Source organism: Artemia sp. Qi Xiang Cuo, chromosome 11, assembly GCF_049724085.1.
Source record: "Artemia sp. Qi Xiang Cuo chromosome 11, ASM4972408v1, whole genome shotgun sequence".
In the NCBI taxonomy this organism is placed as follows: Eukaryota; Metazoa; Arthropoda; class Branchiopoda; order Anostraca; family Artemiidae; genus Artemia; species Artemia sp. Qi Xiang Cuo.
This window is the reverse complement of record NC_142804.1, coordinates 13,871,757-13,890,370: the sequence shown is the minus strand read 5'-3', so window position 1 is coordinate 13,890,370 and position 18,614 is coordinate 13,871,757. Positions and strand designations below refer to the sequence as shown.

The 18,614-nt window shown below is 34.9% G+C and overlaps 1 protein-coding gene across 2 annotated transcripts in view; it reads right to left on the bottom strand.

The window, feature by feature from the left end:
- Positions 1 to 18,614, bottom strand: part of LOC148946661 (large ribosomal subunit protein mL55-like) — a 195,048-nt gene that overhangs the window by 56,028 nt on the left and 120,406 nt on the right. For both annotated transcript variants that reach the window (XM_089096317.1, XM_089096315.1), the window contains exon 9: positions 1,221 to 1,469. In XM_089096317.1, coding sequence (XP_088952443.1) covers positions 1,221 to 1,469 — 249 coding nt within the window. The remainder of the gene's footprint in view (positions 1 to 1,220; positions 1,470 to 18,614) is intronic.

Below are 18,614 nucleotides of genomic sequence, written 5' to 3'. Positions count from 1 at the left end.
AGTATTATTAGTAAAGATGGTGGGAGCAGTGAAGAAGTTAAAAGTAGAATAGCCAAGGCTCAGGGTGTTTTTTTACAGTTAAAAAAAAGTGTGGAAGAATAGGAAGATAAGTCTTCAAACCAAGATTAGAATATTAGAAGCTACAGTGATAACAGTGGTCAAATATGGCTCTGAAGCATGGACGCTCCGAAAAGCGGATGAAGATTTGCTATATGTTTTCCAGAGAAATTGCTTAAGGATTGTTCTGGGTACCCGGTTGACTGAGCGTATTTCAAACAATAGGCTATACGAAACATTTGGTTCAATACCGCTCTCTAGGGCTATAATGAAAGAAAGGTTGAGGTGGCTAGGACACGTTGTGCGGATGAAGGATGACAGATTGCCGAAGATTGTTCTTTTCGGCCAACCGTATAGGGCTAAACGGAAAGCAGGTCGTCACCGTCTGGGGTGGGAGGATGTCACAAAGAAAGATTTAAAGGAAATGGGAACTTCGAGGGTGGGTGTAAAAAGGGATGCTTTGAATAGATTGGGATGGAGGAGGAGCGTGTGTAGCTGTGTTGGCCTCAGGTGGCTTGATGCTGCGGTGAGTTGTTAGTAGTAGTAGTAGTATAAAAGTAAAAACATTTATATTTTTTTAGTAAAGTGCAAATTATGTTCTGGCCTTGGGAAGGCATAGGGGTTTTGAGCCCTACTCATGTTAATTTCTGCTCGTTTTGAGTTTGACACGGTTATTTATTGTAATTTCTGTTCGTTTTGGGTTTCCTTTATTTATCGATGCTGATTTGCGGTAGTTTCACGCTTCGTAGATTATTTGATTTTACTTTTGCTCATTTTTTGTTTAACAGAGTTCTTTACTTTTCTTTGAAAAACTTATTTTGTGGAAAAAGTTTTTTTTAATTAATATGTATTAATAAGCCAAGGTCATTCACTTAGCAAGATGGCAAATAATCAGTGCCAAAAGCAGATGTCTGGATATATACATGCCAAGCCTTGGAAGTCGAAGCACACCTTTATGTTACAGGTCCTTTAGGGCCATTCCAACTTTCATTTTTTTTTTTTTTTTTTTTTTTTTTTTTTTTTTTTTTTTTTTTTAGCACGTTTAGTTTTTGCGGATGGGAACTCAAAACCAAGTTTAGAATGGGCCAGTTCTTACACTGCAAAGTTATTGCTCGAGGGAAAACTGCACTACAAAAGGAATTATTAAGACCTTTTCAGCTCACCTTTTTGCTATCAGGGGATTCATCACGAGGTCTAGCACTGCTAGTAAATTCTTTCCGCCCTTCTTCAGATTCAGAGCTACCGTCATCTGATTCACTTTCCTGCTTTTCTTGTTGTTCTTCTTCAGGGAGAATAATTGGTACCTTCTGTGGGCCTGTTAAATCTTGTTTCATGCCTGTTACTGGACCATACAAAATTTCTTTTAACTGTCCTGTTTTGACCTGATTTATATCCCGTTCGTAGTGAGTAACCTTAAAAGAAAACCTATTAATTCTCAAAAGAGCGACGCTATACTTATTTTAAAAGGGAGTTTAGTGTTGTTGTCAGTAAGATAACCATGCAACATTACGCTTAGATCTTTTAATTGCCAATAATTCAATTTTTTTATTTATTTATACAAGCAGCTTAAATGAGTAAACCTACCTTACCTGTTTTATCCTCAGACATACATTTTAACCCCCTTACTCCCCCACCCCGCGAGAGAAAATGAGAGAGAGAGAGAAAGAGAGAGAGAGAGAGAGAGAGAGAGAGAGAGAAAGAGGATGAAAGATTGAAACCAAGAAGTTATAAAAATTCTAAAGAAAAAACGATCAAAAATGTTTTTTGTAAAGGCCAATGAAAATACTGAAATACAAAGCGAATATTTCGGGAGGACATTCGCCTTCCTTTTTTAGTTTGAACAGAAAATTTCATAAGATATGCCAAAGAAAAAAATTTGGAAAGACAAATAAAGCCAAAAAATAGGGAGAGTCAACCTGAAAAACAAACCAATAAAAAAAATAAAATAAAATCCAAAATTAGAAGATAAACAAGATTCAATAAAAATGGAAATTAGAAGAATTGACACCATAAACCTAACACCAAAGGTTATTCACTCACCAATACCGACGATTAGCAATTTTTTTTTGGATTTTTTGTTAGTGGTGGGTATTAGTGAGTAACTCGTTAGGTTTTTGGTTTTAATTCTACTAGTTTTGGCTACTATTGTTCTTTTTTTTATTGGTTTGTTTTTCACGTTGACTCTCCACATTTTTTGGTTTTCTTTGTCTTTCTATATTTTTTGGCATTTTTCTTGAAATTTTCTGTTTGCGCTGAAGAAGGGGGGCGGATGTTCGTATTTATCGATTCAGTGCATTATCGTGTTTTTGAGCTATGGACCTAATGAAGGGCGAAATGTCGGGAAAGAAGGACTTCCCTTAGTTTCTATGGAAGTCTTTGGTCCTCCGTTTTATAATTGCAATTAGGTTTCTGATACCCTTTACGAACTCAGTTAAGTCGTTTCAAAGCCAAGTCCACTAAGGCTAGCCATTATGTTTTTTAAAAAATTTAGCGTCTAAGCAATTGGATGATTTTTTAACATTAAACCTTAAAAAGATATTCCCTATCAGCAAGGACTAATATAAACAAGGGCAAAACCTTTCAGCCATTAAAAACTAAATAATCGTTGATTCTAAAATGTGCCAAAATACCCAAAAAACATACCGAAATACCAAAAAACATACCCAAAGACAAAATACCCAAAAAACATAAAGGACGCATAAAGAAATCCATGAAGGACACAAAACCCATGAATTTTTTTCTACACCAAATGACTGGTACTGGACGATCACAACCAGTAAAGAATCTTGTTTGTGAACTTACTCCGTCGTTTGTTCAATAGACTTGATCAATTTGGCATCTGAACAGGTCAACTTGTAGCTCCTTAATTTACAGTACTTTCTGAGTTTACTCATTACTGAGGTTACTTAGTTGTTTCGTAGCTATTTTCTGAATCATGAACATATTTAGAAAAAAATTATGTAGTCTAAATTAAATAGTTAAAAAAGGATTTAACATTGGTGCCAAGGAAAAAGGACAATCTGGGATACGATTAATTAGCGAAAATGATGAAAGGCGAATGACAGGGTGTCTTGAATTTCCGCATTTTTTCGATCAATAGGAGAAAATAACGGAAATGGTAAAATGGTAAAAGTTTTCAAACTACACCACTTCCTAACGAGCAATTGGATCATTTTTTCATTGCTAATGATATAAGCCGTATTGATAAAAAGAAATCTATTTTGCAGACGTCATGGGGTCCGCAAATATATTATGCATTCCATAAAAACTTACTTACACCAGGTAATCCGGCAGAAAAGATGTGAAATAGTACAGCTTGCTAAGGGTAATTATATCCAAAAATAATTGTAGCAGCGGAGGGGTACCAATTACATCAGTCTTGCCAAGAACCAAGGTGAGTATGTGAACACCTAACTGACCGAATTGAAGGGTTCGGCTGAAACTTGTGATTTTTACCAATTTCAGGCCGAGGGTCTTTGATACCGTTCTATGTTTGGCATTGCGTCGTCCGCATCGAAAATATTTAAGTTAAAATTTTCACTCAATTAGTGTAAAAAAAATGTAAAATATGTAACTTCCTTGCATTAAAATCTACTAGTTTTTGTAACTTTGTTCCTTTTGAGAAGTGCAGACCATTCGAATTCTTATGCTTATTCCGTTGCAAAGGTATAATTCGCACTTAAAAAATAAACTACGACTTTCATCATATAAAATGCTTTAGAAATTAGGATATTTAGTACTTTTGTTTATTTCCTCAGAGAGAAATTTTGAAATTTTCATTATCAAAGTGACTATTACAACAAAACAATAAACTGAGAAAAACTCCAGTGGAATGACGCCATAATTTTTTCTTTTGATAACAGAAAATTTTCATGACGTCACAATCTTTACATAATAGAAAAAATCATGACCTCAGAACTCCCCTTCCATAGTAAAGAAAAATATAGCCTTTACAGGGATAGAGGGGCAGAAGCCACACTGTTATTTGTAGTAATTTTCGTTCGTTTTAAGTTTGACCTGAATGCACATATCAATCTGTTTGCTTTAAATTTCATTTGTTCATTCAAAACAATACCTGACTTCAGTTTGACTTTAGGGTTGTTTTGTTCTGTGTTGTACGTAGTATGGGCTGCTTTGAGCCCTTTAGGGCTCAAAATGTAATTTTCCTCAGAATCAATTACTGGATTATGAAAGAGCATAACAAAGGGCATCAAGAAGTATATTCACTTTCATCCTAGCAAAATTATCTTTTAACTACAAATTCACCTCCAAGTCTAGCTGGACTTGCATCTAAATGCTGCTTAATTGTAACCCGTCCTATCTAAAAAAAAATCTGTCATCATACCTTTCTTTTACAGAAATATCCTTTACAAAGGAAAGAGACAACAGTCGAAGGAAGTTATAATGATATTAATTTTAAATTTAACTTTCTTTTTTCCCCTTCAAACTGTACTTTAGCTTCTGTTTAGCCCTAAACAGGTTCTGCAATATTAAGTTTTGCACTCCAGCGTTGTCATTAATGAAAAGTGGTTACATTAAAAAGTTTATCGATGCCCTTGCGGCGGCTGAGTGGATAAAGCAGCGTCTGCAAATCGTGGGTGCCACGGTTCGATTCCTGGCTGTTGCTTGGGGGATATATAACTAAATCTTAAATATTATAATTAAATTATTAACTAATATTTTAGAAGATAATATAAATAATTTTTCTTATAAACGGATCTTTTTTTTTCAAATCCTGACAAAAAGGAAAAATTTGGTTTCAAACAGTTCGAATCAAAGAAACAAAAGTGTAGAAAGGCTGGTTCCTAAAGTAGCAATTTTTTTTTAATTAAAGCGAGGATTTAAATTAAAATGATTGGTAAATGTTCAATTTGTTGGAGGCAACCCACCTCCGACTCATTGTACCAAAGACTGACATGTTGTATTATGTACTGATGATACTCTCAATGAAGAATATGATAAACTTTAACGTAAAGATTGGAGTGGGGACTTCAAGGGGCAGCGCCCCCTCAAATATTGGGTTATTCCCGTTAGCTTTTGAAATCAAACCTTGCCCTTGTCTCTCATAAAAATTAGTTTTTTTCTACAATCAGTTCCAGTCATTATCAAACGTGACCATTCGATCTTGTCAATAATAAACAATTATTTTTTAGACCACAATGCCTTTGTAATTTCATATTTAAACAAATAAAAAAAATAAGAGTAATACTTCAAATAAGACAGCGGTCAAGAAAAAAAAAGAAGCAAATTTTGAGTAACAAAAATTTGAATATTTCGGCTTCACGTCCGGAAGCCTTTATCAACGGTCCATCACAATTGTTTACAACTTTGAAGTTTACGTTCCAAACTGTCCCAGATAGTGTTGCAAGACTCAAAGTACATTAATTTCTTTAACGTGTGTTTCAACCTTCCTTCCAGTTTAGCCCTAGGAAGTAGGATCGAAGAATATCTAACCACATAATTTTTCTGCCTCACTAATACCCTGGCACAAACCCTATTCCACCGATATTAGGTTGGCTCTGAAAGACTGCTGAGAAGTGCTCTAAAAGCTTCAACTAATAGGTGGATATTTGATATCCTACAATGTAGACCCCTACGCCGCGCCTAAAATCGGCGGCGCGCCACTGAAAAAAAACGGCGGCGCGCCGCCGTGCTTGGATCAGCGCGCTGACGCCGCCGCTGATTCTATCGGTGGTGGTGTCACTAATACGCCGCCGTTTTTTTTTCTTTTTTTAGGTTATCGATATCGACCTCCGGGCTTCAACCGTCATCCCGGCTAATCTGTTTCTTAAAAATAAATACTGTCATCTTGGGCTCGCCACGTATATCGGTTCATACGAAGGAGAAGAAGAAATTTTTCTTGAAACAAAAATTCTACCGTCCACTTTAAAATTCTGTTCATTTTTCTTTCAGATTTTTCGGATGAAAAGAGGTAGGTAAAAGAGCATTAGGCAATTCAGGATGTTGTCATAGGCAGCGCAATCGAGCTATCTAAGTAAAGAACAATGTTGGCAAAATGTATTATTTTTTTATTTTTTTTTTCCATACCAGGGCAATTCGTATCGAAGGAGTTGTCATAGAAACTTCAAAAAGGGCTCATTCGATTGGAAATTGGAATAACTAGTGCCCTTTCTAATAGTCGAAAGTGATTGGAAAGCGAGTAACTTGCCGTTTACGCCCTCCCTGTGCCCACGCACATCCCATCAAAAGTCCCAGAGGGACAGTTTTTTCAATTTATTGATTATTGACGTCCCAGAATAATATATGTTTTTTGTCATGGTTACTCCTCACCAAACTTTTGGGAAAGGGGGGTTACTCTCCGTTTCGAGGACATATGAAAACAGTGTTGGCACAAAGTATTATTTATTATTTTTTCTTTCTTCAATGGCAACTTAGTATCAAAGAAGTTGTCATAAAAACTTCGAAAAGTGCTCATTAAATTAGAGATTGGAGTGGCTTGTGCCCTTTTTAATAGTCGAAAATGATTGGAAGGCAACTAACACCACTTCCACGCCCACCATTTCCCGAAACACATACAATTAAAATTTTGAGATAGCCATTTTGTTTAACGTAGTTGAAAGTTCTGGGTATTAGGGCTTAGAGGATGACCACCACCCTCACAGCCCTTAGGGTAAGGGTTGTAATTTATGCCCTGGGGGCATATACGGTGTTTATAGAAAGCGTTGTCTTAGAAACTCAAAAAGGGTCATTAGTTTGGAAATCGAAAATCTTAGTGCCCTTTTTAATAATCGAAAGTGATTGGAAGGCTTGACATTTTTATAGTAGAGAGATATGGGTATAATATATCACTTTTTGTCGTTGTTATTGCTTAGACCATGGCATTTCGTATCGAAAGATTTGTCGTAGAAACCTCGGAAAGGGCTCAATAGATTGGAAATACAAAAGGCTGAAGTCCTTTTTGATAGCCGAAAGTGATTGGACGGAAACTAATCCCCCACCCCCGCCCACCCACCCATTTGCTGTTATGTTTAAAAAGTAACTGTTGCCTAAAGATTAAATCAAAATGCACTGTGTTTATGCTAATTCCCAATAAGGCATCTCAGCAGTATCCCAAGAACGACTGAGGGTATTATATTCAAACTTTCAGGGCTTCTTCTGCTCTTAAAATTTGACCAAATCAAAATAAGCGTAAGTTTATCCAAGCTATCAAAGAAAGTAACCAAATTTTTTTGCAAATGTTATCCAGTTGTCCATTTAAGGTCAACTAGAGGAGGTATGAAACAAAATTAAACACTACTATTTGTGTCCAGATTTTTATAAGGGTCTATGTTGTTAAATTTTGCTGAAAATTGTTTTCCAGCATATAAATAGCAGGCCAAACTATAAATTCTTAAAAAAACGAAAAGATTTAAAGTATGATTTTCTTTTTTCCTGAAAAGACTATGTCAATCTAAAACGAACAGAAATTAATTAAAAAACTGTTTCCAAAAAATAAGTTTTTTCAAAGAAAAGTAAAAAAGTCTATTAAACCAAAAATGAGCAAAATTAAAGCCAAATAATCTACCAAGCGTGAAACTACCACAAATCAGCATCGATAAATAAATGAAACCCAAAACGAACAGAAATTACAATAAATAACCGAGTCAAACTCAAAACGAGCAGAAATTAACATGAGTAGGGCTCAAAACCCCTATGCCTTTCCAAGGCCAGAACATAATTTGTACTTTACTGACAAAAATACAAATGAATATGCATTGTCAGTTTAATATACATATACTGATATTTAGTAATCAAAATGTTGATATTATTTGATTTATTAAAGTTATAAAAGTTAAAACATTTGTTTTTTTACAGTAATGTTCAAATTCTGTTCTGGCCTTGGGAAGGCATAGGAGTTTGAGGCCAGCTTATCTTAATTTCTGCTCGTTTTGAATTTGACTCAGTTAGTTATTGTTATTTTTGTTCGTTTTGGGTTTCATTTATTTATCGATGTTGATTTGCAGTAGTTTCCCGCTTGGTAGATTATCTATAGCTAGTATAGAAATATATCTATAGAAATGAATTAGATTTTTTTGCACAGTTAGCAGAGCACACTGAAGTTGAAGTAGCCTTAAACTTTGACTTGAAACGTTATACCACTTCCTTCAGAAAATAATTTCGAAGGGTTATTCCGTGTTGATAAGAAAAGAGGGTAAAGGTGCAGTTTAGTTCCTCCTGTAGTGTAGTGCGCAGGAGCCCTATGGTGAAGGTGCAGGTTTGTTCTTCCTTATAAAACAACTTATTTCAGCAGATACAAAGAAGAAGCCCATTTGCGGCATTCTGTGGGACCACAAGGTACAGGGCTAGTATCAGATCCCGCGAGTGGCAGTTTATGCTCGTCAAGTTCTGGCTGTACCGGCCACATGTGCCCCAGCTAAACGGCTTTTTAGCACGACCGGACTGATAGTGACTGCCAAAAGGTCAATTGCTCCAGGCAGAGTGAACAATCTGACTTTTGTTACATCAATTGTAACTGAAGTGATGTAACCACTGATTTAAAATTGTTGGTGTTGTTAAGCCATAGTATCTGATTTGTATACAGTGTTTCTTCGATGTTGTTATTTGTTTTTTATTTTTCACTTCCTTTTCGTATGTATTTGATGAACAGGAGAAGTTTGAACTTCAAACTTTTAAAGTCATGCACACATTAGCCCAAATCATTAACAAGAAGGAAATGAATAAACACGGGATTTTATAGGAACAATGCGATGTGAAACATAAACACAACATAGGTTTCCCTGAGTCTAGTGGCTAAAAATGAGAATTCTACTTGGTCTGATGGACGGTGAACATAAACACTTTCCGCACGGCCCAAAAAATTCCTGTTTTGTCATATTGTTCCTGCATGTTTTTAGATAACCATTTAAAAATCCTCACTAAAATCGAGGTTGAACGTGCTTGGTGAAGTGGAATTTTTATTATTTTTTTTAATTATAAACATGGGCGCACGGGGGCGCGCCCCCGGGCTAAAATAGGCGGCGCGCCGCCAAAAAAATTCGCCGCCGTCATTTCGGCGTGGCGCGGCTTCGGGGACTACTACAATGGTTATTGTAACCATTGTAGGAATTGCGATTCTTCGCATTCATTTTACTCGAGTTGGGAGAGCTGAATTCTCGTATTTAAAACACAAAACAAGCGTACATAAAATATGTGTACACGAAACACAAAAGCATATGAACTATCTAAGTCTCATTCTGACCTACCAAGGGTTAATTAATGCAAATTAAAATGATCTCTGAATAACTTAATTAATCAGCCCTCCTGGCAGATGATTGTGAATTAGTTTCCCATGAAATCCTTCAACATTATATTAACGATTTGGGTCTGCAAGGTGAAGATATTTATGAACCCAATTTACCTCAAGAGCCACAACCAAACTTACGAGAAGAATCGAAGCCAGAAAAAGAGGAACTTAGAAAAGATACTGGGTGAGTAATCCAATAAAGAATTGGCCATATCTCCACTTAAGCCTGAAGATTGGCTAATGTGTAATAAACATCTTTTAAATCTTATGTTACCACTTAGATCCTCATTCAATTCAAATTACAAGGAGCAAGGAAACGCTGTATCTTGAAAGAATATACTGAATTGATTCAGCAAGTCAAATGTGTGCCGACAAAGAAGAAATAATAAGTTTTGGTTTCAGATGTAAAATCTAGAACGACTGAGTCTACAAATACGCAAGCTTACATCCAAAATAGAAACAAATTTGTGCCATCAATGTAACTTACTTACACCGTCACCAGCTAAAGTGATACAGGAATTGGATGAAAAACAAAATTATCCTGTGAAGTGCAAGCTCGAATTAGATGCTCAGGATAGTGCAAATAGGCCAGAAAATAAAAAAAAGTGGAAACCCATAGTTTGGAACTCAAATGATTTTGCTGAAACAGACAAGAAGAGAAATACCTCGTTTTCTCGTAAACCTTGTAGATACGGACTGGGATGCCCCTATGGAAGCAAGTGCAAGTTCGATCATTACTGTGGCTATATTTTTGGCATTTATAAAAAAAATTTAGCTGAATAAGTAGTTGAGAAGAAAAATCAGAGTGTTTCGGAATTATCATTCTTAACAAAATTTGTGTTGTATTTTTCCAGTTGCCAATACAATTTTAGTGTTGCATTTTTTGTTTCTTTCGAAGCTTAGTCGCAATACCAGTGATCAACTAACTTAGCAATGAGCCAAATTACAAATTAGAAGGATCGCCAGGTACATTTTTAGAAAAAGAACTTTTAGATTCTCCCATTAAAGGTTTTCCATCTAACCACGGTCGAACTAAATTTCCGTTTTCTTCCTTTTAAGTGACCCAGTCAATTTTATCGCACAAAAGCAATTTGTAATTAGGTTCACAGCTTTAGATCGACAAAACTGATCAAAAGCCAGTGGAAAACGTTAAGGAAGATTGTGGAATTCCAATATGGACGTTTTCCGGATACGAAAATTTCGGTTAGAGATGGGAAAGATGTATTTTTTATTTCTTTTGGTTGTAGATGCCAATGTTTAGAATTTACAGTTTAGCTAGATTTGGCTCAAATAGCACCATTCAGCTTTGTGCCCTTTTCTAGTTTCACAAAATTGTTGGTTAAATAACTCCTCAAAAATGACGGAGAGGTATCCATAACAACATATCACCCTATTTCCCTAGCGCTATTTAAGTATCCTTAAGACACTAATCAGAAGCAACGCTACAGCGTTGCCTATAATAAACACCATACGGCTCTAATGTTTTATTATTATTTTTTTTCCCCAGAGGCACTTCATATGGAAGGGGTCTTCGTAGAAACTTCAAAGGGGGCTCATTCGATTGGAAATCGAGAGTTCTAGTGCCCTTTTTAACAGTCGAAAGTGATTGGAGGGCAAGTAGCCCCCCCCCACCCATCATTACCCCAAACACATACAATCAAAATTACGAGATAGCCATTTTGTTCAGCGTAGTTGATTTCCAGATAGAAAATATGTTTTTGAGGAGGACAATCCCCCACAACCCTCAGGGCAAGGGTTGTAAGTTATGTCCTGGGGGCATATAAGGTTTTATAGAAGGTGATGTCGTTGAAACTTCAAAAAAGAATCATTCGAATGGAAATTCAAAGGGCTAGTGCTCTTTTAATAGTCGAAAGTGAATGGAGGGCTACTAACTCTCACGCCCACCATTTCCCCAAACACATCCAATCAAAGTTTCGATATAGCCATTTTATTCAACGTAGTTTTAAGTTCTGGAAATTAGGTCTTTGAGGATGACAACTCCCCCACAGCTCTCAGGACAAGGGTTGTAAGTTATGCCCTGGGGGCATATAAGGTTTTGTATGGATAACGTTGTCGTAGAAACTTCAGAAAGGGCTCATTCGATTGGAAATTTAAATGGCTAGTCCCCTTTTTAATAGTCGAAAGTGATTCTGAAGACAACTGAAACCCCTTCCACGCCCACCATTTCCCCAAACACATCCAATCAAAATTTTGATATAGCCATTTTGTTCAACGTATTTGAAAGTTCTGGAAATTATATGTTTGAGCAGGACATTCCCCCCCCAGTCTTCAGGGGCAAGGGTTATAAATTATGTCCTGAGGGCATATATGGTTCTTATGGAAGGAATGCTAGTTTAAACTTCAGAGAGGGCTCATTTGATTGGAAATTGAAAGTTCTAGTTCACTTTTTAAGCGTCAAAAGATATTGGAGGGTAACCAGCTTCCCTCCCCCCCAACCCTTTTTTCCCAAATGCATCCAATAAAAAGCTATGTTGCTATGTTGCTATATAAGATAGGTATGTTGTTAAAATAGTTCAAAAATCATATAACAAAAACTCCGGTGTCAAAACAACCCCCAAGGCCCGGGGGCAGGCGTTGTAAGTTATGCCCTGGGGGCATATAAGGTCATTGGCTACCTGTCTGCTCGGAACGGGTCTTATGGAAGGGATGCTCGTATGAACTTCAAAGAGGGCTCATTTGATTGGAAATTGAAAGTTCTAGTTCACTTTTTAAGAGTCAAAAGAGATTGGAGGGCACCTAGCCTCCCTTCCCCCCTCTACGCCCTTTTTCCTCAAAAAAGTGCATGTCCTGAAAAAAATTTGAGGACAATTCAAAACAGTCCTGATCTCTCTGTGTCAGCAAGTGAAATGGTCTAAACACCCTTATTAAGCTATTTTTTCAATCCATTCATTGTTGTCAATCGCTGTCCACAAATTATGCAAGCTGTCCATTGTTCATTTATAAGGTTTTTATCAAAGAGGTAATCGAATAGACTTTGAAAAAGCCTCATTCGATTTAAATCGAAAGCTCAAGATCCGTTGTTTAAAGTCAAGAATAATTGGACAGTAAGCAACCCCCCCCCGTGCCATAAAAACTTGAAACTTTTTGCAATCAAAAACGAACAAAAATTAATTAAAAAAAAACATTCCGAAAACTAAGTTTTTCAAATAAAAGTATAGGCGATTTTAAAGTTGAGCCCAGAAGATAAAAATCCCTGTAAAAACTCAAACCCAAAAAGACGAAATTACTATGAAGGAATAAATGAAAGCCAAAACGAACAGAAATGAAACGAAAAAAATATTTTGCTATTGAAGCATAAATGAAACTTAAAACGAACAGAAATTAAATAAACAATCAATACGAACAAACATACAATAGATATTAATGTAAATTAATAAATAAATCTTAAAACAATTGAAGCTTAAATTGAATGTGCAAATCAAGCTTGAATCAAATAAAAATAACTACAAACAAGAGTTTGGGTATCGCCTCACTGCAGAAGCCTAAAACCTACTGCGTCATTGGCGCTTTACTGAAAACGAATTATATTACAAATCTTTTCTTTTTTACTTAATATTGAAAATAAATATTAAAATTACAGTAAAATTTTGAATTGATGAGGTTTCAGCATCTAATATAATTCCAAATAAATTATTGAGTTTAATTTATTAATTCTTTTTAAAATCGTTCAAGACAAATATAATTTCACTACAAACAAAATTTGGATACTGCCCCCTTCTTTTACTGTAAAGACCTAAAGCCTTTGCGTCATTGGCGCTTCACTGAAAACGAATTACTCGTATATTACAAATTTATTCTTTTCCAGTTCTTACCGCATTGAAAATGAAAATAAAAATTACAGTGAAAAAAAAAATCTTGAACAGATGGATCTTTCAACAGTTAATATCATTATATATCTAATTTTCAATTTGATTTTGTTAATACTTTCCAAGACTGTTCAAGACTCACATAGTTTTCAGTAAAGCGCCAATGACACAGTAGGTTTTAGGCTTCTGCAGTGAGGCGATACCCGAACTCTTGTTTGTAGTTATGTTCATTCGATTCAAGCTTGATTTGCATATTCAATTTAAGTCTCACTCGTTTTAAGATTTATTTATTCATTTACATTAATATCTATTGTATGCTTGTTCGCATTGATTGTTTATTTAATTTCTGTTCGTTTTAAGTTTCATTTATACTTCGATAGCAAAATATTTTTTTTCCATTTTAAGCTTGATAATCATATTCAATCTAAGCATTACTCGCTTTAAGATATATTTATTCATTTATATTATTACTTGTTGTATGTTTTTGCTATGATTGCTTTTTTAATTTCTGTTCGTTTTGGGTTTCATTTATTCTTTAATAGTAATTTCTGGTCGTTTCGAGTTTGAATTTTAAAAGGTATTTGTATATTCTGAGCTTAAGTTTAAAATGGCCATTACTTTTCTTTGAAAAAATTATTTTTCGGAATTTTTTTTTTAATTAATCTAATAAAAAATACTTAGATTTACCGTTTGGGTACTTGGACTCTAAAATTGAAACCATATGTTTGAAGCTAATGTTAAGGGATTTAGACAACATAGTTTTTCAAAAAGTTTTTGCTGCAGTAAAGATATTTCTGTTATAATTATCGTTTTCTCCAACTCATTCGGCACCTAAAGGAAGTCGACTTCCGCCAAAAGGGTTTCGAAAATTCAGTTAACCGTTTTAACGTCAGATAGCAAACTTTTTCTGAAAAAGAGCACGAAGACGATTCTTGAGGCTCATTTTTTATACGCTATTTTAAGAATAATTTTAGCAGCGTTTATTTAAGAGCTGCGTCTTTATTTGCCTTTTTCAGGTAAAGTTGGCCAAATGCCGTCAGAATCAACGACCAATTAATGCATGCCTTAGTGATCGTGGAGCAAAACAACCTTATTGGTTACCCGTTTTTACATCATATGGCCAACTTGGCTTGAGTAGGAAGAGTAGGTAGACAGGGGTTAATCCACACATTTAAAATGAAATCACAGTTTAGCTATAAGGATTTCAGATTGGCTAAGCAGATATATCACACACGTTTAGGCTAGATCCATAAGAATGTAAACTTGTTTCTAAATGGTGGGTTTCTTTCTAGCTGGCCAATCATAGCCCACTTTCCATTCTTGCTTAAAATACCTTATGTTACGAAATAACAATTTTCAACTATTGTTACCTTAAATTACAGCTTGGAGCAATCTAAGGATTACAAATAACGTGATGATAAATTTTTGGAATAGTTTTAGCCCTGCAAGCCAAAATATATATTCATGCCTTTACTTACCCCTCCCCCCGGACAACAGTTGAAAAGACGGGACTGGTAGAAGGATTGCTTGGGCTTGTTACATGAGTTTCACAAAATGACACAGAGAGCACAGTCCGAAAAGCAAATTTTATCCTGGGCCAAATAATAATAAAATCAGACTGGACAATGACGTCACATTTGCTAATGACATCATATTTGTCTTGACTATTCGGCAAATGCAGTAGTTCAAACATTGTTATTGAACATTACCAAAGATCTTAATTTTAGTCGTCAATCTGAGGCAAACAACAAGCTGTACATCGTCGAATAGGATGGAGAAATGTCATAAGAAAATTCGCATAGTATATTTAGCGAGAAGGAAACTGATAAATCAAGAAGTACTATTTTCGATAAACCGCTTTTACTATCTATTCCTAAATGGTAGAGAAGTTCTCATCTTGATATATTTTGGATAACAAACCCGACTAGAAAGTGCTCGAGCATTCGTGGTAAACCGACTCTGAATAGACGATATTTTTCCTCTTCTTTTTATTCTTCTATAATCTTTTGTTGATGGAGGGCTATTAAATTATTATTAATATTATTATTTTCTTATTATTATTATACTTGTAAATTATTATTACTAATATTATTATTTATTATTAATATTATTATCGTCGTTTTGATTTGCTCTTCTTTTTCTTATAATTTTGTAAAACTGGATCTTTCAAAAGCCAAGTTGTCAAAGTCCAATATTTATATTACTGATATTTTAGTCTGAAGTTTGAACAAAATGAATATCAGAATTGATTTTGGCATATTTCAGTCCTGAAATAATTGATGTTTTTTAGAGATCCGATCATGATCAAGCTCATGATCGATATTGATCAAAGATTAATTTAAAAGAAACTTTCCGAAAAAAGAAGTTTTCCAAAGAAAAGTAAAGGCCATATTAAACTTAAGATCAGAAGAAATACAAACCGATTTCAATGTTGTAATAAGTACAAAAGATAACATTTGTAATATAATTAGTTTTCAGTAAAGAGCCAATGACGCAGTAGGTTTTAGACTTTTACATGTTCGTTTCAAGCTGAATTTGTATATTCAATTTAAGTTTCACTCGTTTTAAGTTTTATTTACTCATTTATAGTAACTACTGTTTGTTTGTTTGCTATGGTTGTTTATTTAATTTTTGTTCGTTTTGGGTATCATTTACGCCCCAATAGCAAATTATTTTTGTTCGTTTTAAGCTTGATTTGCATATTCAACTTAAACTTTACTCGTTTTGAGGTTTATTTATTCATTTATATTAGTACCTGCTGTATGTTTTTTTTTTTGATATGATTTTTTATTTAATTTATGTTCGTTTTGGGTTTCATTTATTCTTTAATTGTAATTTCTGGTTGCTTTGAGTTTGAGTTATTGTAGGTTTGTATTTCTTCTAATCCTAAGTTTAATATGGCCTTTACTTTTCATTAGAGAACTTCTTTTTTGGAATGTTTGAAAAAAAAAATTAATTTCTGTTCCTTTTTGATTGCCAAAGTTTAAGTTTTCAAAATTCCCTGTTTCAAAATATTTTTTGTTCCAAAAAAAATTAACAATTTTGGTAAGAACTAATAAATTAAACTGAATACTGGATATATAATGATATTAATTGCCGAAAGCTCACCAGCTCAAGATTTTGTTCCACCTAGGCCGGATTTAAAGCTTTGACGCCTCTAGGCCCAAGCGTTTTTGCCGCTCCGTCTTTGCAAGATTTTTGAGGAAATCCCCAAAAGTTTGGGAATAGTGAAAGCCGCAGGGCCTTGTGGGCCTGTTGGTAAATCTTGGTCTGGTTTCACTGCAATTTAAATTTTATTTTCAATGTTGCAATAAGAACAAAATAAAATATTTGTAACATCATTCCTTTTAGTAAAATGCCAAATACGCAGTAGGCCTTATACTTTTACCGTTAGAGATACGGGCAGTAACGATACTCTTTGTTTGTAGTGAAGACACCATTCAGTAGAAGTATATAACTCCTACTCCCTGAACACGACCGCGGTCTAACAGACAATCCTTAATCTAATTCTCACTTGTGTTTAAATACTGTTCTCCCAATTATTATAACAAAAAAGTTAAACTAATTTTGCGGAAATTTTTAGCCATTTAAGTAAGAGAATGATAATTCTAAGTAAGAGAATGATATTTTTACCGTTATGGAAACGGGCAGTAGCCGTACTCTTGTTTGTAGTGAAGACACCATTCATTAGAAGTGCATAACCCGTACTCCCTGAAGACGACCGCGGTCTAACAACCGATCCATAATCCAATTCTCACTTGTCTTTGAATTCTTTTCTTCCAATTATTATAATAAATAAAAAGATAAACTAATTTTGCAGAACTTTGTAGCCACTTAAATAAGAGAAATGGTTATTTAAGTAATAGAATGATACTTTTACCGTTTTGAATACAGGTAGTACCCATACTCTTTTGGCGGTAAAGACACTATTCGTTAGAAGTACAAAACCCCAATTCTTTCGGAAAGAATTGGGGAAAAAAACTTTCGGAAAGTTTTTTTAATTAATTTTTATTCATTTTTTAATTGGAAAAAGCCTCAAGTCTTTAAAAAATTCCTTATTTCAAAATAAGATTTTTTTTTGATATCAAACTTTCACCAAAGTATCAAAACTAGTATCAAAGTAAAGAATGGATCAAAGTTATAAAGGTATCAAAATAATAATAAGAAACTTGCACAACTTACAGCCCTTGCACCGTAAATCGAAGTTACCACGTAAATCATTAAATCCAAGTATAAAAAAAACAAAGTATCAAGGCAACAATAATTAAGTTCCGTAGCTCAGAGCCATTTTCCTGGGGCGGGGGGGGGGGGTTTCAACCCCGGAAGCATAGTTATTTGGCTTTTGAACTATTTTGAACAAAATGACTATCTCCAAATGTTAAATACATGCCATTTGAGAAAGTGGGGCATGGGCTAGCTGATCATAGACCACTTTCGATTCTTAAAGAAGTACTATAATTTTTAGTTACTAATTATACAAGCCTCCTCTTAGGCCGTTATAACCACCCAGTCCACAAAACCTTACATTCTAATAACAGGCAACTTATAAAGGTTACAATCCTTACCCCAGGGGCTAGGGAAGATTTATCAACCCCTCAGTTATAGTAATTTGAATTTTGGACTATTTTGAACTAAATGGCTATTTCAAATTTTGATAAGATGGATTTGAAGAAAAAGGCACAATGGAGCGGGGAGGGGCTTCTTAATTTTTTATCACTTTCGATTCTTAATAACTTACAACTTACATGTGTTAAAATTTTTGTCCCGGGGGGTATTGAGGATTTCTCAACCCCTAATTTATAGTAATTGAATTTTGAACTATTTTAAACAAAATAGCTATCACGAAATTTTTATCGGGTGTATTTGGGGGAAAAAGCGTGTAAGGGGGGGGGGGGGGGGGTAGATGCCTTCCTATCACTTTCGATGACTCTTAAAAAGGTAACTAGAACGTCCAATTTCCAATCAAATAAGCCATCTCTTAGGTTTATACATCCATCCCTTACATTAAACCTTTTATGCACTCGGGGCATAGCTTACAGCACGCTCCCAGGCTCTGGGGGGATGGTTCGAGCCCGGAGTTTTTGTTATTTGATCTTTAAACTACTTTGAACAAAATGGCTATCTCAAAATTTGATTGGATACATTTGGGAAAAAAGGGCCTTTACAATCGAATAAGCCCCCTCCGAAGTTTATAATGCCATCCCTTCCATAAAAATCTTATACGCCCCCAGGGCACATTTTACAACACTTACCCCGTTTTTTTTTTAGGGGGGGAGGCTGTTTTATCTTTGAAGTTTTTGTTATATTATCTTTGGTCTATTTTGAACAAAATGGCTATATTAAAATTCAATTGGACGCATTTTGGAAAAAGGAGGTTCGGAGGGAAGGGGCGCTAGTCACCATCTGATCACTTTTGACTCTTAAAAGATGAACGTAGAACTTTCAATTTCTAATCATTTGAGTTCCGTTCAAAGTTTATACGACCG